The following is a 24,185-nucleotide window of genomic DNA, read 5'->3' as shown; positions in this document are numbered from 1 at the left end:
AGAGGATTTAGAAGAGGTTCACAATGATGATTCCAGGAATGAAAGAATTAACATGTGAGGAATTTTTGATAGCTCTGGCCCTGTACTTGCTGGAATTTAGAAGGATGGTGGATCTCATTGAAAGGCCTAGACAGAGCAGATGTGGAAAGGATGTTTCCCATGGTGGTGAAATCTAGGACTAGAAGGCAGAGCCTCAGGATAGAAGGATGTCCATTTAAAACAGAGATGTGGAGAAATTTCCTTAGCCAGAGGGTAGTGAATTTGTGAAATTTATTACCACAGGCAGCTTGGAGGCCAAGTCATTAGGTGTGTTTAAGGCAGATACTGATCAGCCACGGCATCAAAAGCTACGGGGAGAAGGCAGGGGAATGGGCCTTAGGAGGGGAAGGTGGATCAGCCATGATTGAATGGCGGAGAAGTCTCGATGGGCCAAACGGCCTAATTCTGCTCCTATGTCTTATTGTCTTATAAATACCTGTTTCTGAAGCCATTACCAATATATCCAATACACAACCGAATGAATCACAACTATCCCTCTTGTCCATCACTTCATCAAGAAAATATCTAAGCAGCTGCTGAAGAAGCATTTCCTATGAAGTAATTATATATTCATGTATGTCACCACATACAACCCTGAGATTCATTTTACTGTGGGAATGATAATGTAATTTATAACGTAATATCCTATCCTAATTATTACATCCTGTCTCAGCCCAAATCATCAATTCTATCCATTTCCACTGATTTTGCCTGAGGTGCTGAGTTCCTCTGGCATTTTGTGTGTGTTGCTATGGATTTCCTGCATCTGCAGAAATCTGTTGTGTTTGTAAATAGTTATATATCTGTGTATTTTGTGTGAATTCAATAAGGATTAAATATTTAATTATTCAGCTTATGCTAAGGAGCACAACTTTTGTATACTTCCAAAGCAAAAATAAAATAATTATCGGTCTCTGAAGCAGGGATTAGTCCCTTTGGCATAATGTTTCGGTTCAGATATGGAGCAGTCTGACATTTCAGACCCTATTTAACCCCGTGAGTGGGATTTTGTTTGCACTTTGATGTCTAGCTGGACAGAATGTCACTTACATTAGCATTTGCAGCTTTCAAAACCGAACTCCACTGCGATGGATCTGCGTTATTTATGGTGGCAAAATCTACAGTTAACTTTTGCAACTGCTTTCCCTCTGATATATTAAAGGCAATGTCAAATTCTCCCTCACAGAATCAGCACCAATTATGTTTTGCAGAGTAATTCTCAACCAAGTTAATCACACAAAAAATTCCAAATATTTTACTTACATTAAAACACACACACACAGCCCTTAAATGCTACAGTCATAAAATTTGATAATACTTCCTGTTTATATTTGGAACATTACCCTTGCATACAAATCATCTTGACTCTTCCAGAAAGGAGTTTTTTTTATTGAAATACTTCTAAGTATATATGAGGATATTTTGTATACAGAACATCATGTCAAATTGTCATCATTACTAGTGCAAATTTCAGATCTTTGGCTCTCATTTTAGGAGAAGTGAATGACCTGGCACATTATCATTTTATAACCACGTGAGATTTAAAATCCATCATGTAGTGTGCATGCTTCTCTCTGAATCACATGCTTTCTGACAAACTTATATAAATGTGCGGTGGAGAGTATATTGAATGGTTGCATCATGGCCTGGTAGGGAAACACCAATGCCCTTGAATGGAAAATCCTACAAAAAGTAGTGGATATGGTCCAGTCCATCACAACTAAAGCCCTCCACACCATTGAGCACATCTGCATGAAGCACTGTTGCATGAAAGTAGTATCCAATATCAAGGACCTCCACTGTCCAAGTCATGCTCTGTTCTTGCTGTTGCCATCAGGAACAAAGTACAAGAGCCTCAGGACCCTCACCACCAGGTTCAGGAACAGTTGCTATTCCTTAACCATCCAGCTCTGGAACCAGAGAGGATAACTTCACTCACCGCCCACTGAACTGTTCTCACAAATAATGGGTTCACTTTCAAGGACTCTTCTCCTCATGTTCTCAATGTTTATTGCTTATTTATTCATTTATTTTTACTCTTCTGTATTTGCACAGTTTGTTGTCTTTTGCTCATTAGCCATTTGCCCGTCCTGTTGGGTGGAGTCTTTCACCGATTCTTTTGTGTTTCTTGGATTTACTGTGATTGCCCACAAGAAAATGAATCTCAGGGTTGAATATGGTGACATATATGTACTTTGATAATAAATTTACTTTGGACTTTGAACCTTAGAATAATTCTGTACAAAATCATGCACCAATGACATTAGTCAACTACTATTGTGACATGTTTAAATGATACAGTAATTTTGTTTATTTCATGACCCAAAGGATTCATGGTCAGTAGTTCTATACCTAGTAAATACTTTCAAGTGGAACTCTTAGCATGTCTCTGCCTCTTCATTCTCATTGCTAGCCATTGGTGCATTTCTATGGAGATGGTTCCTCTCAGCTGTGTGGCATATTCCCAGGGTTTTCAATGTTTACAAATGACATCTTTTGGCTCTACTTACTGGGATTTTCCAGATGCTAAAGTGCTGTCAAAGATAGTGATTTATCCCTGTGCACATCTGTCATCATAATTATTTCCTCAATGGTCCACCAGATTAACTCTCACTTGAATTTCCATAGAATTGACCTTGTAATGCAAACTAAGTGTTTTATCTAGTCTTTTCCTTTTGATCTTCCTAGCTTTTCTGGGTGTACATCGCTCTGCCTGTGAAAGAAAGATTTGCAATTATTTCTGTCTTTATAGATCCCAAAATCTCCTAAATCTCTTTCCACTGGGGGAAATCTTTTTAAAATACGGTCACTGTGAGATGTGGAATCGTGAAAATCGATTTACACATTACCACCAATGAAATAAATTAGAAAGATTATCTCTAGTTGCCATTGTCTAAAAAACATATTTTCAACACTACAAACATCCCTCAGAGTTTAGAGTAACAGCAGGGCCTAAATGTTCTCACCTTTTGTCAGTAGTTCTATAGAGAATTGGCAGCAGAGCCCCTTCATTGGTTATCAGTGAAGAAATCAAAGGCAAACCAAAGGATTTCAGTCTCATACCCACTCTGTGTTTTGAGCACTTGCCCTTAAGTAGAAATCTTGATATTCAAATGGATCAGAGTACATTTATTATCAAAGTATGTATGCAGTATACAACCTGAGATTCGTCTTCCCCACTGACAGCCACAAAACAAAGAAGAACCTTGGAACCCATTCTTGGACACCTTCAACCATCAAGCACCCACCATCAACATGGCCCTCAACCGCATCTCTTCCATTCTGCACACTTCTACCCTCACTCAATCCTCCCGCCACCCCTCCAGGGATAGGGTTCCTCTTGTCCTCACCTACCATCTCGCCTGTCTCCGTGTCCAGCACATAATTCTCCATAACTTCTGCCATCTCCAGCAGGATCCCACCACCAAGCACATCTTCCCCCCCCCCCCCCACTTTCTGCTTTCTGCAGGGATTGCTCCCCATACAACTTCCTTGTCCATTCGTCCCTCCCCACTGATCTCCCTCCCGACACTTACCCTTGTAAGTGGAACAAGTGCCATTCCTGCCCTTACAGCTCCTCCCTCACTACCATTCAGGGCCCCAAACAGTCCTTCCAGGTGAAGTGTCACTTCACCTGTGAGTCTGTTGGGGTCATCTACTGTATCTGCTGCTCCCAGTGTGGCCTTCTGTATATCAGTGAGACCCGATGTAGATTGGTAGACCGCTTTACCGAGCCCCTATGCTCTGTCTGCCAGAAAAAGTGGGATCTCCCAGTGGCCACCCATTCTGATTCCACTTCCCATTCCCATTCTGACATGCCAATCCATGGCCTCCTCTACGGACGTGTTGAGTCCACACTCAGCTTGGAGGAACAACACCATCTGGATATTTCTGTTCCGCTCGGTGTTCTTTATCTTCAGGCTGCCCCGATTCAAAAATCACCCAAAATAAAACCAACAAAAGAGGAGTGACCAGAAACTAGAACACATCATAAATGTGAATTAGAGTCCACAATCCACAAACTGCACCTATTAAACTGGCATCATCAAGGGAGAGAGAGATCATTCAAATGCAAGGACTTTCCCTCGGTGAGTGAGTGAGGAGGAGAGAGAGGCCATCACACACTGACGCCCTTCTCTGGCCGCAGCGAGAGCGGGGCTGGGAGACGGCGCTGAACACTCACTCGCCCTCCACACCCACCTCAGTAATTTCAGTCTTCCTCGGCACTACAGTCGGCGAGGTGAGTGAGAAATGGAGTCGATCGTGGTCTTCTAGCTTCCTGGCCTCCATGCAGCCTCACAGCCTCGTGGAACCCTCTTGGAGACAGCAAGGCGCCAGATTGCCTAATCAGCCTGAAATCATACCACCAGAATGTAGATAACAGGCTCTGACAGTAGGAGAAACATATCTGAAATAAAAGGAAGTGAAAGGAGATGACTTGTGAACCACTTTTGAGATGTCACCTTTCATAGCAACAACTGGTACCACCTTCTTAATTGAAACAATGGACAGACAAGGCTAAAGTACTCCAGATTCCACCCATTATTGTTCACTGATCTTTTCAGAAACATTTTTTGTACTGTATCTTCACTCAGTATCGGCCTGGAACCAGAGGTCACTATCAGACTGCTATCCTACAGTCTTTACAATTGGTCTCAACACATATACGACTACACAGCCAGCTGTGGAATATGAATTAAATTAAATGTGGAACTAAAGCATTGAGATGAGCAATGTGGTAAAACCCACCTGGTTTTCTAATGCTCTTCCAAGAATGAAATCTTTTGTCCTAACATGATCTGGATATGTGGGCTCCATACCCATTACAATGAATTGTTCTTAGCTGAGGTGGGAAATGGTGTAACAAGTCTCTGAGGTGTGGTAAACAAATACCACCATGCCAATATCACCCACATCTTGTGAAATTGTAAGATTTATCCTATATCTTTCATTATAGTCAATTACCTTTGAGCTGCCAGTGTAACTGAAGGAAACATGGCTTCACTGAACGTTAAGCTCTCATGATAGGAATTTCAACAAAACTTCACTGGATCATAGAGAAGAAGAAATATTAATACAGTCGGCCCTCCTTATCCACGAATTCCGCATGCGCAAATTCAACCAACCGCGAATCGCGAAAACCTGGAAGTGCTCTTCCAGCACTTGTTGTTCGAGCATGTACAGACTTTTTTTTTGTCATTATTCCCTAAACAATGCAGTATAACAACTATTTTACATAGCATTTACATTGTATTAGGTATTATAAGTAATCTAGAGATAATTTAAAGTATACGGGAGGATGTGCGTGGGTTATCATGGATCGGGATCGAAAAAAAATCAGAAGTTGTCTTACTAAGTAAGTCGGAACAGGTACATCCGGTATTATTTAGCGTCAGTTAGTCAAATGTTTGTCATAGTATATAGTATATATTTTACCTTTCTATGCATATAAAACACTTAAGAACGTATGTTTCAGCACCGGGCTCGGGAAAGGAAGTTCCCGAGTTTGGTCTAGTGACAGATCGCTCCCAAGTGCACTCTGCAATGTGCTGGGTTGATGTGGAGGATCAAAAACCCAAAACCCCAAAACCCAATAATTAAACCACTGCATTGCTTAGTAATAATTGTAGCTTTCATCGGGACAGGGCCTTTCTCACTTTATCCTTTAAAACTGTTCCGATCGTTGACCGACGTAGCCTAATGCTTTTCCAATGACCGATGGCGTTTCACCTCTTTCCAATCGCTTTATTATTTCCACTTTATTTTCATCGTGATCGTGATTATTTTCATGAACAGAAGCACTGCGGATTCAGAGCTCTGCCGCCGGGTCCTATTGTCCACCACACGGAGACAGGTTAAATAAGGTCTGGGGTTCCGTTGGGTTCTAAGGACCACCGCATTGAGACAGGTTGAATAAGGGACTTGAGCATCCACGAATTTTGGTATCCGCGAGGGGTCCCGGAACCAATCCCATGTGGATAAGGAGGGCCAACTGTACAGAATCATCAACACAAGAAAGTTTGCAGATGCTGGAAATCCAAAGCAACACACACAAAATGCAGGAGGTACTCAGCAGGTCAGGTAGCATCTATGAAAATGAATAAACAGTCGACATTTCCAACCAAGACCCTTCTTCAGGTCTGAAAAGGAAGAGAGAAGATGCCAGACTAAAATGGTAGGGGGAGGGGAAAGAGAATATTTGGAAAGTGATGAGTGAAGGTGGGTGGGGAAGGTCAAGGGCTGGAGAAGAAAGAATCTGATAGGAGAGGAGAGTGGACCATAGGAGAAAGGGAAGGAAGAGGGGGCCCGGGGGAAGCGATAGGCAGATGAGATAAGGTAAAAGATTCTTCTCTGAGAGGTTCATCATCTGAGCAAAGTAAGGAGACAGGTACCTGGCATAATTCATCTTAACATAGGCAAAGCACCATGGTTCTTATAGCATGGAGGTGCGGCTCCCAGTCCCCCTCACGAGAGATGCACAGAAGACCAAAGGCAGGTGAGAAAAGGTAGAAGGTCAGAGTGGGGAATGGTGGGGGGGGGGTGGAATTTGTTTACCAGAAGGAGAAATCGATATTCATGCCATCAGTTTGGAGGGTACCCGGATGGAATAGAAGGTGTTACTCCTCCACCCGGAGGTGGCCTCCTCTTGGCACAAGAGGGGTTCTCGGACCAACATTAATACAGAACATTTTGGAATGGGAAGGCTGCACGATGGTTCAGTGTGCTGTAAGCACTTAGCCCATTACCTGCACAAAGCAGCAAGAAAATAGTCGTTGCTGAACCAATCCGCAATGCACCTACGTTTGCCAAATTAGTGTCTCACGCTCAAGTATAGCAGCTTGTTTGGACACAAACAAGAGGTGCTTCTACCTGCTGAGGGGAACAATGCCCTGGACAATTTAGTTAGCTTTTGAGGATGTGCCCATACAGACACTGAAGCACATTTCAAAATCGCAGGCTGTATTAGAATGTGACCTCAGAAACCACAAACCAGACACTTAATAAGGCAGTTAATTGCTTCCATGTGACCGCAGATGAGATTTATGTTTGAAGAGAATGCCTTTGAATTACCTATTTTGCACCCGGTTGATGTTCTGTAGCTGAAAAGTGAGATTACTTTTTTGATACATAGTTTATTCTTATTATGTTGTCGAATACTGAGAATTTCAATTTCACCAAATAGTGATTATATAGAGTTTAGTTAATGAGAAACACATTGATACATTGTAAAATACAAAGCAAGTCTAGCCATCCAAGATTAAAATCCAAACACATTGTGCTTACATTCTGCTTTAGAATTTTATTATGTACAAATGAAGAAAACCAACAAATTAAAAGGAACAGCTTTTAATCGTTATGCTGATGTTTTTAAAATTGAAATTATAACTTGAACTACATTGATCATCAAAAAATATTGTTCTTATATGGGGAAATTTATAAATTGAATATATAACCATATAACCATATAACAATCACAGCACGGAAACAGGCCATTCCGGCCCTCCTAGTCCGTGCCGAACTCTTAATCTCACCTAGTCCCACCTACCCGCACTCAGCCCATAACCCTCCACTCCTTTCCTGTCCATATACCTATCCAATTTTACCTTAAATGACTCAACTGAACTGGCCTCTACTACTTCTACAGGAAGCTCATTCCACACAGCTATCACTCTCTGAGTAAAGAAATACCCCCTCGTGTTTCCCTTAAACTTTTGCCCCCTAACTCTCAAATCATGTCCTCTCGTTTGAATCTCCCCTACTCTCAATGGAAACAGCCTATTCATGTCAACTCTATCTATCCCTCTCAACATTTTAAATACCTCGATCAAATCCCCCCTCAACCTTCTACGCTCCAATGAATAGAGACCTAACTTGTTCAACCTCTCTCTGTAACTTAAGTGCTGAAACCCAGGTAACATCCTAGTAAATCGTCTCTGCACTCTCTCTAATTTATTGATATCTTTCCTATAATTCGGTGACCAGAACTGTACACAATATTCCAAATTTGGCCTTACCAATGCCTTGTACAATTTTAACATTACATCCCAACTTCTGTACTCAATGCTCTGATTTATAAAGGCCAGCGTTCCAAAAGCCTTCTTCACCACCCTATCTACATGAGACTCCACCTTCAGGGAACTATGCACTGTTATTCCTAGATCTCTCTGTTCCACTGCATTCCTCAATGCCCTACCATTTACCCTGTATGTTCTATTTGGATTATTCCTGCCAAAATGTAGAACCTCACACTTCTCAGCATTAAACTCCATCTGCCAACGTTCAGCCCATTCTTCTAACCAGCATAAATCTCCCTGCAAGCTTTGAAAACCCACCTCATTATCCACAACACCTCCTACCTTAGTATCATCAGCATACTTACTAATCCAATTTACCACCCCATCATCCAGATCATTTATGTATATTACAAACAACATTGGGCCCAAAACAGATCCCTGAGGCACCCCGCTAGTCACCGGCCTCCATCCCGATAAACAATTATCCACCACTACTCTCTGGCATCTCCCATCTAGCCACTGTTGAATCCATTTTATTACTCCAGCATTAATACCTAACGACTGAACCTTCTTAACTAACCTTCCATGTGGAACTTTGTCAAAGGCCTTGCTGAAGTCCATATAGACTACATCCACTGCCTTACCCTCGTCAACATTCCTCGTAACTACTTCAAAAAATTCAATAAGGTTTGTCAAACATGACCTTCCACGCACAAATCCATGCTGGCTACTCCTAATCAGATCCTGTCTATCCAGATAATTATAAATACTATCTCTAAGAATACTTTCCATTAATTTACCCACCACTGATGTCAAACTGACAGGTCTATAATTGCCAGGCTTACTTCTAGAACCCTTTTTAAACAATGGAACCACATGAGCAATACGCCAATCCTCCGGCACAATCCCCGTTTCTAATGTCATCTGAAAGATCTCCGTCAGAGCTCCTGCTATCTCTACACAAACTTCCCTCAAGGTCCTGGGGAATATCCGGTCAGGACCCGGAGATTTATCCACTTTTAAATTTCTTAAAAGCGCCAGTACTTCCACCTCTTTAATTGTCATAGGTTCCATAACTTCCTTACTTGTTTCCCACACCTTACACCATTCAATATCCTTCTCCTTAGTGAATACCGAAGAGAAGAAATCGTTCAAAATCTCTCCCATCTCCCTCGGCTCCACACATAGCTGACCACCCTGATTCTCTAAGGGACCAATTTTATCCCTCACTATCCTCTTGCTTTTAATATAACTGTAGAAGCCTTTCGGATTTACTTCCACCTTATTTGCCAAACCAAACTCGTAACTTCTTTTAGCTTTTCTAATCTCTTTCTTAAGTTTCCTTTTACATTCTTTATATTCCTCGAGCAATTCCTTTACTCCATGCTGCCTATATCTATTGTTGACATCCCTCTTTTTTCGAACCAAGTTTCTAATATCCCTTGAAAACCATGGCGCTTTCAAACCTTTAACCTTTCCTTTCAACCGAACAGGAACATAAAGATTCTGGACCCTCATAATTTCACCCTTAAATGACCTCCATTTCTCTATTACATCCTTCCCATAAAACAACTTGACCCAATCCACTCTCTCTAAATCCCTGCACATCTCCTCAAAGTTAGCCTTTCTCCAATCAAAAATCTCAACTCTAGGTCCAGTCCTGTCCTTCTCCATAATTATATTGAAGCTAATGCTATTGTGATCACTGGACCCGAAGTGCTCCCCAACACATACATCTGTCAGCTGACCTATCGCATTCCCTAACAGGAGATCCAACACTGCCCCATCTCTAGTCGGTACTTCTATGTATTGTTGCAAAAAACTATCCTGCACACATTTCGCAAACTCTAAACCATCCAGCCCTTTTACAGAATGAGCTTCCCAATCTATGTGTGGAAAATTAAAATCTCCCACAATCACCACCTTGTGTTTACTACAAATATCTGCTATCTCCTTACACATTTGCTCTTCCAACTCACGCTCCCCATTAGGTGGCCTATAATACACTCCTATCAGTGTTACTACACCTTTCCCATTCCTCAATTCCACCCAAATAGCCTCCCTAGAGGAGCTCTGTAATCTATCCTTCCAAAGAACCGCCATAAGATTTTCTCGGACAAGCAATGCAACACCTCCTCCTCTGGCCCCTCCTACTCTATCACACCTGAAGCAACTAAATCCAGGAATATTTAGTTGCCAATCACACCCTTCCTGCAACCATGTTTCACTAATAGCTACAACATCATAATTCCAGGTATCAATCCACACTTTAAGCTCATCCACCTTTCTTACAATGCTCCTAGCATTAAAATAGATACATTTAAGATACTCTCCACCTCCTCCTCTCTTTTCATCCCTAGCAATGCATTCAAATGTATTATCCTTTTCTTTCTTCTCCCCTACAACTTCGGGCTGAGCGCATCCCTTCTCCATCACCTGCCTTTCCTCCCTCACACACTGTCTACTTACTTGCTCTACTGGTGAACTAACCTCCTCTCTCATAGTTTCCTCAAATTGATTTCCGCCCCCCCATCTTACTAGTTTAAAGTCTGCCCTGTAGCCCTAGCAAACCTCCCCGCTAGGATATTGGTCCTCCCAGGATTCAAGTGTAACCCGTCCTTCTTGAACAGGTCACGCCTGCCCCAGAAGAGGTCCCAATGATCCAGAAACTTGAATCCCTGCCCCCTGCTCCAATCCCTCAACCACACATTCATCCTCCACCTAATTCCATTCCTACTCTCACTGTCGCGTGGCACAGGCAGTAATCCCGAGATTACTACCTTTGCGGTCCTTCTTCTTAACTGCCTTCCTAACTCCCTATACTCTTGTTTCAGGACCTCTTCCCCTTTCCTACCTATGTCATTGGTACCTACATGTACCACAACCTCTGGCTCCTCACCCTCCCACTTCAGGATATCTTGGACGCGATCAGAAACGTCCCGGACCCTGGCACCAGGGAGGCAAACTACCATCCGGGACTCCCGATCACCTCCACAGAACCGCCTGTCTGAACCCCTGACTATCAAGTCCCCTATTACTATGGTCCTCTTTCTTCTATCCCTACCCTTCTGAGCTACAGGGCCGTCCTCTGTGCCGGAGGCCCGGCCACTGTCACTTCCTCCAGGTAGGCTGTCCCCCCCAACAGTACTCAAACATGAGTACTTATTGTCAAGGGGTACAGCCACTGGGGTACTCTCTAGTACCTGCCCCTTCCCCTTCCTGACCGTGACCCACCTATCTGCCTCCCGTGGCCCCGGAGTGACCACCTGCCTGTAACTCCTCTCTATCACCTCCTCACTCTCCCTGACCAGGCGAAGGTCATCGAGCTGCAGCTCCAGTTCCCTAACTCGGTCCCTCAGGAGCTGCAGTTCGGCACACCTGGCGCAGATGTGGACGTCCGGGAGGCTCGGAGACTCCAGGACCTCCCACATCCGACACCGAGAACAACAAGCTTCATGTTTCCACCTGACATGAAGAAGAGCTCATATTTAACTTGGTGCTGGAGAAGGCAAGTCTATTAGCAGTTTAAGTTCGTGATTGAATCTTTGAGCATGTGGCTGTCAGATGGTGAGATCTAGTGCACACAAAGGCATCAAACTATATAACATTTTGGCAGAGAGGACAGGAAACAAAGAAGAATATCAATAACTTTGTGACTGGGTAAGGGGAATAATGACTAGAGCATGTTCTGTTATCTAGAATCTGTCAAAGAGGCTGGCACGATTGAGAGAATTCGGGTGCTGAACTTTGGTCATCCTGTATCACAGTGAGAACCAGCAAGGAGTTCTGGCAGCAATTTAAAGTGACTACAATGAAAAGGAAATGAGTACACCCTACTGATTAACTTCAGTAAACATAATACAATGTGAAGTAGACATATGTTAAATCCATGTCACCGCCAAAACATTACAACTGAATGTACTTATTTACTGAGATACGTGTGGAATCGGTCCTTCCAGCCACACCGAGCAGTGACTCCCAATTTAACCCTCGCCTAATCACAAGACAATTTATAATGACCTATTAACCTACCAACCGGTACATCTTTGGACTGTGGGAGGAAGCTGGAGCACCCGGAGGAAACCCACACAGTCACTGGGAAAATGTACAAACCCTTTACAGGCAGCGGTGGGAATTGAACCCAGGTCATCTGTACTGTAAAGCGTTGTGCTAACCACTACACTACCGTACTGCATTCTGTTGCAATCTATTCCATTGATTGCACCATGTCATTTGTTACTGCAGTATTTAACATACTTATTTTTAATATAATACCACATTTGAAAAAGTACAGTCATGGCATTGTCCCAGTTCAAGGTAATTTCAACTAGTTCTCAAATGTATCATCTTACAAACATTGGCAAAAGATAGATATAAGAATTTTAATTATTCCCTTCCCTCCTTCACGTTTTATCTCAGCTTCTGTAAAGAACATAGTGCGAAGTTTACTTCTAAGTTGCCAAGTTTGAAGTTATCCTCAAATTACAATTCTTTTGTAAGTATTGTGAGTAATCTCTTGGAAAGGACAGTTCATTTTCTGTGCTTTGAAACATTACAAGCTGAGCTTAATTTCTCATATAACTGTTGATAATATATGCTGTCAAATGTAGTTATGAATTTAATTGTTAGTTTTTTGTACAAAATATAAGACAAGAAAAGCAGCTAATGCCATTTCCTGCTGGAAAGATACAGCCAGTCTCAAAGAGCCCTGTACCAGTTCAAACCCAAATTGTAGAAGTGAGATCTTTAGCCAGCTGAGATAACTAGCAGTAACAACTCAAGTTCACTGAGGGGCAATAGCACAAGCCCTGACCCCACCTTGAGAAGTGGAGGTGGTCACTGGTTCCTTACTCCTAATCCTAATCACTACCTAATCAGACGATGACCACTTTGATCACTTTGCACTCCAGTAGATTTAATGCTTTGGCTTGTATTAATTGTGTTCTTTCTTGTAAAAATTGTGCATAATTTATACTTATTTTATGTTTTTCTTGAGAATGTGGCTTATCTAATACCATGAGTCTGTGATGGTGCTGGAAGTAAGTTTCCCAAAGCACCTATGAACATGTGTCTATGATAATAAACTTGACTTTGACTTTTTGATAATACCTGGGCATATTATCAAAAGTCCAGAAGACATAGCAGAGCTGAAGTTAGTCCATCACCAAGGTGAAGTGGAGACCCATTCAAACCAAAACTGCAAGTGAGGCAAATGCAGTCGACAGTCTGATGGTTTTGTGGAAACAGTTGTTCCTGAAGCTGGTGGTGTCAGTCCTGAAGCTCCTGTGCCTTCCTCCAGGTGGCAGCAGTGAGAAGAGAGTGTGTTCTGGATAGTGCGGGTCCCTGATGAAGATGCTCCTTTCTTGTAACGGCATTTCATGTGATGGGCCGAATGGTTGGGAAGGCTGTACCCATGATGAACTGGGCGAATCCTCTACTTTGTGTGGGATTTTCCTTTGAAGTGCATTGGTGTTTTCATACCAGGCTGTATGAAAAAGTTGCCCCTCAAGTTCCTATAAAATATCTCCCCTCTCACCTTAAACCTGTGCCGCTTAGTTCTCAATTCCCCAGCCTGGGTACAAGATTAATGTGCAAGATTTCCACCGCTTCCAACGAACAGGATTCAGGGATGGGAAGGCTGCCTGAACTAAGACAGTGGGTGGTTCAGGCAGAACATTGCCAACGCTGCACTGCGGCACTAGTTATTTAGTGAAACATCGCTGAGTAGGCCCTTCTGGCCCTTCAGGCTATGCCAGCCCAGCAACCCCCAACTGTTTACCCTTACCTAATCACAGGACAATTTCCAATGACCGGTTAACCTACCCGTTACGTCTTTGGACTGTAGGAGGAAACCGGAGCACTGGGAGGAATCCAATGTATTCCATGGGGAGGACGTAGAGATTCCTTGCAGAACAGCACTGGAATTGAACTCTAAGCTGTAATGGTGTCGCGCTAACCATTACTTTACCATGGCGCCAGGAGGCTGGCACAGTATAAACTCCACCAGTGGCAGGAGGCAGCAGGATGGCCTTAAGATGGCAAGGATAACCTTAACATAACTTTCTATAAGGAGTTCTTGTGGGAAGCAGGAACCATGCAAGGAATCCAAGGCCTCATCAGCTTCCTTATCACCACCCCCACCCCCCCCCCCCCCACAACCCCAGACCCAACATGAGCATCTGACCGATATTGTTAAGTGACAAAGTAGAGTGGCACACATCACTGGAATTCGGTGTCCTTCTGGAAGTCAGTTGTAACAGTGATGAGTGTTACTTCAGGACAGTGGTGGCATGGAAATTTGGTGGGAGTGATCGCAATGCAGAGTTCTAGCAAAATGGTCAGATCAAATGTAGTGGCATTGGACTGTCCAGTCACAATGAAGACAAAACTTCAATAGGTTTCAATAGGTACATTCAGTGTTAGAGAAATGTACACAATATACATCCTTGAAATTCTTTTTCTTCACAACCATCCACGAAAACAGAGGAGTGCTCCAAAGAATGAGTGACTGTTAAATGTTAGAACCCCAAAGCCCCCCCAGCAGCAGCAAAGCAACAACCCCCCCACCAGCAAAGTAGCATCGGCAGCCCCCACCAAGCACTCAGGCACGCAGCAAAGCATCAATAAAGTCAGAGACTTGCAATTACCCTAAAGACTATTCATTCATGGGTAATTTGCAATGTGACAGGCTCTCTCTCTCCCTAACAAGAGAAAAAGAGGTGTTCACGTTTCACAGCAAGAGGGGAGACATAACAAAACAACTCGCTGACGTATGGTGTTAAAAGTCTGTTGTGTCACTTTATCTGAGCTTTGTGCCCAAAGAACTTGGGTCCCTGGGCACGCAGCCAGCAGCCAGCTTGCTGCTTTCGATCTTCTGTGTACTCCCTCGACATGTTAGGTGGCAGCACCAGTCTCGATTCAGCTGGTCCCCAGAGTCACAAAAACCCGGCACCCTGAAGGAGTGCTGGTCTTCTAGGCCGTGTCCTTGGCATATCGAAAAGCGGCGGGCCGTGAGGCCCTAAGAGCTGGTCCCATTTCCACAAATAACTGAAGTCAGTGTGCAACTCCAGGTCAGGGTCTTCAAAAGAACCTTGAAAGGGAAAAGAAGAAATATCAAAGATAGAAATAAACTGATAGAAACTTGCCCAATGAGAAAACTTTAAATACTTTGACCAAACTTTTAATAATGGTCTTTCTCAGAGAGACAGTACGGTTTTGGCACGAGAAGAGCATTAACAAATAACAGGCTTACACTGAAAATATTACGGTACATTTAGCCACTTACTTACTGCTCATTATGCCACTGGCATTTCGGGCAGCAGTGAAGGTCCCCCGTCTCTGTCTGTCCATGCCCACTAATTTTGGTCCTGGTCTTGGCACCAGGCATCGTCATTCTCAGTGCCTCAACCACCTCACGCAGCTTTCTGTTGACTGCCTGCCACCACTGAGCAGCTTGAGTTCTCAGGATCTCCAGACCTAGAACTCTTCTCTGAAGATAAGATTTAACAGGATTATGTCTGGTTCTCTTGGCATTCAGTTAGTTACTCTTTAAAAATGTATTGCTATTGGTCCATGGCCTCCTCTTGTGCTAAGATGAGGCCACCCTCAGGGTAGCCTCCAACCTGAAGGCATGAATATCAACTTCCCCTTCTGGTAAACAAATTCCACCCCCCCCCCCCCCATTCCCCACTCTGACCTGCCTATTACTTCCCCCTGGGCCCCCTCTTCCTCCCCTTTCTCCTATGGTCCACTCTCCTCTCCTATCAGATTCTTTCTTCTCCAGCCCTTGACCTTTCCCACCCACCTGGCTTCACCTCTCACCTTCCAGCTAGTCTCCTTCCCCTTCCCTAACCTGTTCTATGCTGGCGAGTTTCCCCCTCCTTCTCAGTCTTGAAGAAGGGTCTCAGCCTGAAACGCCGACTGTTTGTTCTTTTCCATTGATGCAGCCTGATCTGCTGCGATCCTTCAGCATTTTGTGTCTGTTGCTCTGTATTTCCTGCATCTGCAGACTCTCTGCTGCTTAGTATTGTCACTGTGTCGTGGACATTCCCAGTCAATGTCAGAACAGATCCATATTCACTTTGCATGTCAGTGAAGAATGACTGCAGCCAAAATTAATCAATTGCTGATAAGTATTTCTCCACCTTGCAAAGCCCTTCATCTCGTGAGGCGGCTCATCAGCTTAGAATAAGTGATGTGGAATGGAAAGCCACAATTACTTTTAGCGTAATTGTAATGACAGTGGCAGCCGTAAAGGTCAACTTCAAATTCAGTTCTAAGTCTTCTGGATGCCCTTTAATCCTCCTTTATAGTGTCACTGTCCAGCCTCTTCCAGAATATGGAAGAGTAAAGATACAATTTCAGCACAACACCCACTAATACAGCTGACCAGTGATACTGGCAGAGATCACGTTGCTATGGCCACCAGTTAAAAACAACAATATCCAAGGCTACAGGAGCACCTAACTAGAAATAAACTTCTGATAACTGAAAATTCAACATGTCTTCATGCCATTGGGCAGCACAGCAGTGTAGCGGTTACTGTGAGGCTATTACAGTCTGGGTCATTCCAGAGTTCAGAGTTCAATCCCAGCACGTTTCTGCAAGGAGTCTCTGTATGTCCTCCCCGGGGAACACAAGAGTTTTCTCTGGATCTTCCAGTTTCCTCCCGCAGTCCAAAGACGCACCAGTAGGTTAATTGGTCATTGTAAATTGTCCCATGATTAGGTTGGGGTTAAATTGGGTTTGTCGGGGGTTGCTAGGTAGGCGTACATTGAAGGGCTGGAAAGGCCTATTCCATGCTTTATCACTAAATAAATAAATAAACAAACAAACAAATTATAAGGGCATTGGCTAAACGAAGAGAGATGTGGAATATATAAGTGAACTTTCAGGAACTGTGTACATACATCTGCTGATGCCTCTGGACACATCATCAGTGATGTTCCTGGAATCATCGGGTGTTTCGGGTCTTTCAACATCATACACCCTCCTCCAGGTGACCCAGCCGGGGCTGATCAGACCCCAGCTTGTGTCCAGATGGCTAGCTACTCACAGGACTACGTATTTATAATGACCAATTAACTTACTGACCAGTGGAGGAAACTGGAGCACCCAAGGAAAACTCATGCAGTGATGGGGAGAATGTACAAACTGCCCATAGTTGGTGCCAGAATTGAACTCTGAACTTCACCTCCCCAAGCTGTAACCATGACACTGCCATGGTGCCCCTCTGCAGCAATGTTCCCTCTAATTTGTAATGACCAGCCTGCACAAAAATCTTGTGCCATGCAATTTTTTGCCCAGAGACAACAACGTGTACAACTGTGAAATATGCTTAACATGCCAACGAGGTGGAGGGTGACAACCTTTTGTGTGCACACACACACACACACACACACACACACACACACACACACACACACACACACACACACACACACACACACACACACACACACACACACACACACACACACACACACACACACACACACACACACCTACCTACCTACCTACCTTAGAGGGAACATTGCCCTGCAGCAGATGAATCAGATAAGATTTTGAAGAAAATCTGAGTGGCTAAATAACTTTTGTTATTTACAGAATTCTTGAAAAGTCTGATCTTTAAGGAAATTATGCATCACAGTGTGAGTGTTTAATGGCTCCAAAGATTCCATGAGACAGTTTATGATTGTCAAGGATTTACTGACGTAGGCCAGTATACTGTCATTGGAATGTGGCAAAAGTGACTGAAAACATTCATGGAAGAATTGAGAACATCAGAGACAGTGGAGGGAGTGAAATCCGGGGATAACTTCAGCAGGAAAGAGAGTACTTGAGGTAACCACAGGAAGCTAATCTGTAGGTCAGATGCAAGACAGAGTTAAAGCAAAGGCACAGTACTGGAGCATCTTAACCAACAACCAAATTAGTTTAATGTATCTAATATTGTACCAAGTACAATGTGTCAAAAGCATTGAACTAATTTGTTTATTATTTCTTTGCATTAAGTGTAATGCTAAAGTTTAGAAAATATCTAAGTATCAACTATTAATTTTAACCGTATAACCATATGACAATTACAGCACGGAAACAGGCCATCACCACCCTTCTAGTCCGTGCCGAATGCTTACTCTCACCAAGTCCCACCTACCTGCACTCAGCCCATAACCCTCCATTCCTCTCCTGTCCATATACCTATCCAATTTTTTTTTAAATGACAAAATCGAACCTGCCTCTACCACTTCTACTGGAAGCTCGTCCCACACAGCTACCACTCTCTGAGTAAAGAAATTCCCCCTCATGTTACCCCTAAACATTTGCCCCTTAACTCTCAACTCATGTCCTCTTGTTTGAATCTCCCCTACTCTCAGTGGAAAAAGCCTATCCACATCAACTCTATCGATCCCCCTCTTAATTTTAAATACCTCTATCAAGTCCCCCCTCAACCTTCTACGCTCCAAAGAATAAAGACCTAACTTGTTCAACCTTAAAGTTAATGTATGGAAGACATTTATAGTTTGCATCATAAAACTGAAATGATATTGTAGTGTGGGATGTGAGATCAGTGTATATGAATCGTATATGCAGAAGTCATCCACTGTGATTATCAGAACTTTCTGATCTTTTTTATGCAGTAGACCCTTACCATTAACTGAGGGGTCCATGGACCCCGGTTGGGAACCCTCGGTTTAGACATATTAAGCACATCAATGTTGTCAAGCAAAATAAGGAACTGAATACACTAATATTTATAATTGTATATGTTTCCAGACAAAAATTTATGTGTGTGAATTCATATTGGCCAAAGGTATGATTGAATGTGTTTAAATGGGATGATGTTTTTTTTTTATGGGAAGCAATGTAGTTATAGTGTGATCATATTTTACATATGAGTTTTGGACTTCAGGAAGGGCAAGTCGAGGGAACACACACCAGCCTTCATCAAGTGATCAACAGTGGAAAGGGTGAGCAATTTTAAGTTCCTGGTTGGCAACGTCTCTGACAGTCTATCCTGGGCCCAACATATCAATGCAATACAAAGAAGGCATGCCAGTGGCTGTGTTTCATTAGAGATTTCAGGAAATCTGGTATGTCACCAATCAGACTCTCAAATCTCTACAGATGTACCATGGAGAGCATCATAACTGGCTGCATCACGGTCTGGTATATGGGTGTCACTGCACATGATCCAAATAAGCTGTAGAAAGTTGTAAACTCAGTCAGCTCCATCATGGGCACTAACCTCCCCAGCATCCAAAACACCTTCAAAGAGCAATACCTCAAAAGATGCATCCATCATTAAGAACCCCCATCACCCAGGACATGCCCTTCTCATTGCTACCATCAGGAAGGAGGTACAAGAGCCTGTACTCACACTCAGTGATTCAGGAACAGCTTCTCCCCCTCTGCCATCTGATTTCTGAATGGACATTGTACCCACGAACACTACCTCACTACATTCTTTTCTCTTTTTGCACAACTTATTTAGTTCAACTTTTTTAATATCTATACTTCATACTGTATTTTACAATTTTAATTATAATGAATTGTAATGTACTGTTGCCACATAACAACAAATTTCAGGACATATGAGAGTGATAATAAACCTGAGTCTGATTCAGACACTGTATTCTGTCCACTGGGAGTTGGGAGTTTAATTACCTTCAATAACGGATTCTTTTGATAGATCTGCCTTTTGTTAGTAAACAGCCACAAAAAAAGCCGAGAGACACTGTAGGTGAAGCACATGTCAAACTTGGTGGCAGCTGATTTGTAACCAGTTAGAATTTTCTCTAATGTTAGCCGGACTGAGGGCTGAGGGAGAGCAGCTGTGTTTTCAATGTATTCCAGACTAACTTTAAAGGGCAGAGGAACAGATTATAAATTGTACAGATGAAAAATATTTTCAGGTGTTTAGGGACTACATTCCAATCTTTTGTTCTTATCATTCCACAATTTGTTGTGGTCATATAATGATAACTTCAGGTTTGTCAGAAATACAGTGTAATATAATGGTAAATAAATTCATATGTGACTTTAAGCAGAGATTATCCAAATAGTGATCTCAAAGATAAATCTTGTGGTTGGGCTGCGGTCTACCTTTGCCCAATTTTTTTCCCACTGAGCAAACACGCCATAATATATCTTCTCTCTTCACAGTTACTGATGAACCTGGTGATCAACATTTCCAATTTCAACTTTCCTTCTGCATCTTCTGTTTCTTTTCGTCTCCTGTCCAATATGTGATGATTGAGTGAATTACCATTTTAACTAAACAGTCAATATCTAGCACAGGGGTTCCCAACCTGGGATCCATGGACCCCTTGCTCAATGGTATTGGTCCATGGCATAGAAAAGGTTGGGAACCCTTGATCTAGCACAGGGGTGACCAACATTTTACATTCCATGTGTCAATTCTTTCACGCACGAGTTCAGATGTGCCATAGAACTCTTGTACCCCCATTCAATTCTTGTAAAGATATGTTAATATGGACATATTTAACATTTTTACATGATATATTGATTTAATATAAAAACAAGATAAAAATTACTTACCTTAATGAGACTTTTGAGTCTATTTTGATTTTGCCGAGCTTTTAATGTTTGGAGTTAAATTAGTTACTGAGAGCAGCAGAGGATTCTTCAAATTTGAATCAGTCAATCGCGACCTCGTTTTGTTTTTAATCAATTTCTTGGCTGAAAATGCTTGTTCACATCTGTACGTTGTTCTGAAACGACAGATATAACTCTGGGCAAATTTTCTTAGTTCTGATTGCCAGAAATTAATCATTGTCAGAAGCATTTGGGACTGAGGGAAGCTCATCAAATTTCATGTTCAATAATGAATTTGTTTTCAAGTCAATAAGTTCCAATTGTATGTTACTAGGCATCTTCATGATTTTTTGTTCACTAAGTGAAAATGGATTTATCAATGCAAGTATGCAGTCTTCCCCTTTAGCAGAATCATGAAAACGACTTTCAAATGACACTTGCAATAACCTGATTTTTTCAATATATTTTGTAAAATTGCCATTATCTTCAGTACATTCACTCTGCTCTTTTAAGTGTGGAAACTGGCTCAAGTCCTCATTTTCTAACTGAGAGGTGAACAGTTTTAACTTCATCTTGAATGCATTGATATCATTTACTAAGCTAGGAAACAGTATGTTCTTGCTCTGGAGTTTCAAATTTAGATCATTGAGATGGCTGGTAACATCAACTAAAAATGTTAAATCAAATAGCCAATTGTTATCACGTAAAAGGGCTCTTTTCTCAGGCAGCTCATTTTTCTCTTCTAGACAATTATGAACAGTATTTTTCAGTTTCCAAAATCTACTCAGAACCTGACCCCTAGAAAGCCAGAGCACCTCACAACGAAGGATGAGATCGCCATATCCCAAATCTAACATTTCACAATATTCGCTGAATTCTCATCTATTTAACCCTCTTGCTCTAATTTTATTCTCGCATTTCACAACCAGTAACATAACATGCTGCAAATTTAAAGTTTTTCCACACAGTGACTCTTGGTGTATAATGCAGTGATATTTTAGTAGAGGACGAACTAAAAGGTTTTCAAGCAAAGTTGTAGTCCCAGCAGCTTTACCTATCATTGACGGCGCTCCGTCAGTACAAACACTGATGAGTTGACTGGAATCTAGTTGTAGATTTTCTAGACATGATTTTACTTTGTCAAATATGTCAGATCTTCTTGTTTTTCCATGAAGCGAATCAAGACTGATAAGTTCTTCAAAAGCGCTAAAATTATCATCAATTCCTCTTATAAAAATGCTTAACTGGGCTGCATCACATATGTCAGCAGATTCGTCCAAAGCTAAAGAAAAGAAAGTACAAGCATGGACAAGGTCTTTCAGTTGCTCAGATACACCATGACGGAGTTGTTTGGTGCGTCTCGTAACTGTTTGCTTACTTTGTCTACTTTCCTTTTGATATTTTTATCACCAAGACATCTTGCAAATATTTGGAGATAAGGCTTAACAATTTCTTCTCCATCAGAGAAAGACTTTCATTTTTTGGCCTACGCTAAAGCAATTTCATGGGGCACTTCTGTCATCACCAAACTTCCACAACTTCTTTTAACAAATATATTTTGTCTTCTTTTGATTTCTTCCTTTTTCTTAATCACATATTCTTTCCATAACTCAGACCCAAGCACTAGCTTCAGTTTTCCTTCTATTTCAGTCTGATGTTGTGTCTTATAGTGTCTATTAAGATCATGTCTATTATGTGAGAAAGTGTTTTCACAAACAGTGCACAACAGTTTTCCTGACAGACCTGCTATAATTAAGAACTAATTTTTCCACTGTTCATTGAATTCACGCTTACGATCACTTTCTGCTTTTGCTCATTTTCTTTTGCACTGTGATGGGTAACTGAATGTAAAAACAAGTCTTAATTTTCGAAAAAGTACAGAACTGAAGTTGAACAAAGCACAACTCGGTAGAGCACGAGTGTCAATTGTAAACTGACTGGCAAAAACTTGCGACGCACCGCTGGTGCAGATGCCTGGCGCCTCAGGATCAAAACAAGTATCAAACGTGTATTGAACAGTTACGGAACGACTGCAGAACAAAAGTCCTTCTTTCCTAGTTTGACTCATTGAACATTTTTTTTAAAATTTGAAAGAGAATAATGTGAAAGAAGATAACATTCACCAAAGGATGTGCACAAAATAATAAAATCGCTAAAAATAATTGCTAAGTTTTAGATTTATTCTCAGTAAAACCCATTTCTAGCTCTAAGTGACTTGAATTCCTGTTATAGATTTTATTTTCTACAAATCGGTTTTTGGTTAATACTTTTTGCATGAGAAGGCTTACTTTTTTATTATTATCACCGGGGTGCAATGCGCCACTTCTAATCATCCAATGCGCCACAGGTTGGCCATCACTGATCTAGCACGTCCATGGTAATAGGGAATCTTGGAGAATTCAAGTACACCCAGTGTGATTCAGCATTTACTGATTTGTCTACTTTGTACTGCAGGTAGCAGAGAGAGAGCCATTCCCTTTGGGCAGAGCTGATCCTGTTGAAGGACACTATGAGGAGGCTGAACCATATGACACTGTTAATATTGGTATGTCTCAACAAAATATTCAACATCCATTTTGTTCCATTGAAACCCTGCTTCTTTCTGGCTATGAATCTATACATTATTAACCCTTTTCATCTTAGAAGTATTTAGCAACAGCTTTAGTTATTGTATTTATTGAGATACAACATTGAATAGGCACCTTGGCCCTTCGAGCCACGCTGCCCAGCAATCCCAGGATTTAATCCTAACCTAGGATTAACCTAATCACAGGATAATTTCCAGTGACCAATTAACCTACCAATTGATACATCTTTGGACCATGGGAGGAAATCCAAGCAGTCATGGGGAGAATGAACCCCCAGGCAATGGCAGGAATTGAACCCCGGTCGCTGGTACTATAAACCGCTGTGTTAACCGCTATGCTACCATGTAGCTGTAGAATTTAATCTATTTACTAACTATGAACTAAAGAATTTCTTATCAAAACCTGAAAGTTAATTTACCCTATTAGGGATAACTGCACGGCCCTTTGAGTGCAGTGTAACACACATAATTTGTTGGGCCGGGATCTGAAAGATGTGGCACATGGCAGGATCCTTGCTGCCTTTGTTTAGAATAGAACAATTCCCCGTTGATAAGCAGTGGGAGGAGGAGGCCAGGGGATGAAGTTGTGGGAAGGACTGCTAGTGCCAGATGAGCAACAGTCAAATCAGGGACCTGCCACTAAATGGGAGATTTGGGGCAAGTTTTAGGCCTGAGGCAGGATTGTGGCTTCAACCACAAGTGGGAAAGTAGAATTACCTTGTTTTAAGATATTTTCTAGAACCTCATCTGGGAAGGGAGAGCTTATTGAAATCTGTCAGATACTTAAAGGCCTGGATAGAGTGGAGGTGAAGAGGAATTTTTCATGAATAGGAGAGTCTGGGATCAGAGGGCACAGCCTCAGAATAAAAGCAAGTACTTTAAAAATTGAAAAGAGGAGGAATCTTTCTCATCCGGAAAACAATGAATCTGTAGAATTCATTCTCACAGAATGCTGTCAATGCCAAGTTAAGGCAGAGGTTGACAAG

The 24,185-nt window shown here is 42.1% G+C and overlaps 1 protein-coding gene across 3 annotated transcripts in view; it reads left to right on the top strand.

Annotated features, from left to right (window-relative positions):
- Positions 1-24,185, top strand: part of afap1l2 (actin filament associated protein 1-like 2) — a 277,116-nt gene that overhangs the window by 192,639 nt on the left and 60,292 nt on the right. For all 3 annotated transcript variants that reach the window (XM_073027807.1, XM_073027806.1, XM_073027808.1), the window contains one exon: positions 23,067-23,157. In XM_073027807.1, the coding sequence (XP_072883908.1) occupies positions 23,067-23,157 (91 nt within the window). The remainder of the gene's footprint in view (positions 1-23,066; positions 23,158-24,185) is intronic.

Source organism: Hemitrygon akajei, chromosome 23 (genome assembly GCF_048418815.1).
Source record: "Hemitrygon akajei chromosome 23, sHemAka1.3, whole genome shotgun sequence".
NCBI classification, from domain to species: domain Eukaryota; kingdom Metazoa; phylum Chordata; class Chondrichthyes; order Myliobatiformes; family Dasyatidae; genus Hemitrygon; species Hemitrygon akajei.
This window is presented reverse-complemented; position numbering and strand designations above follow the sequence as displayed.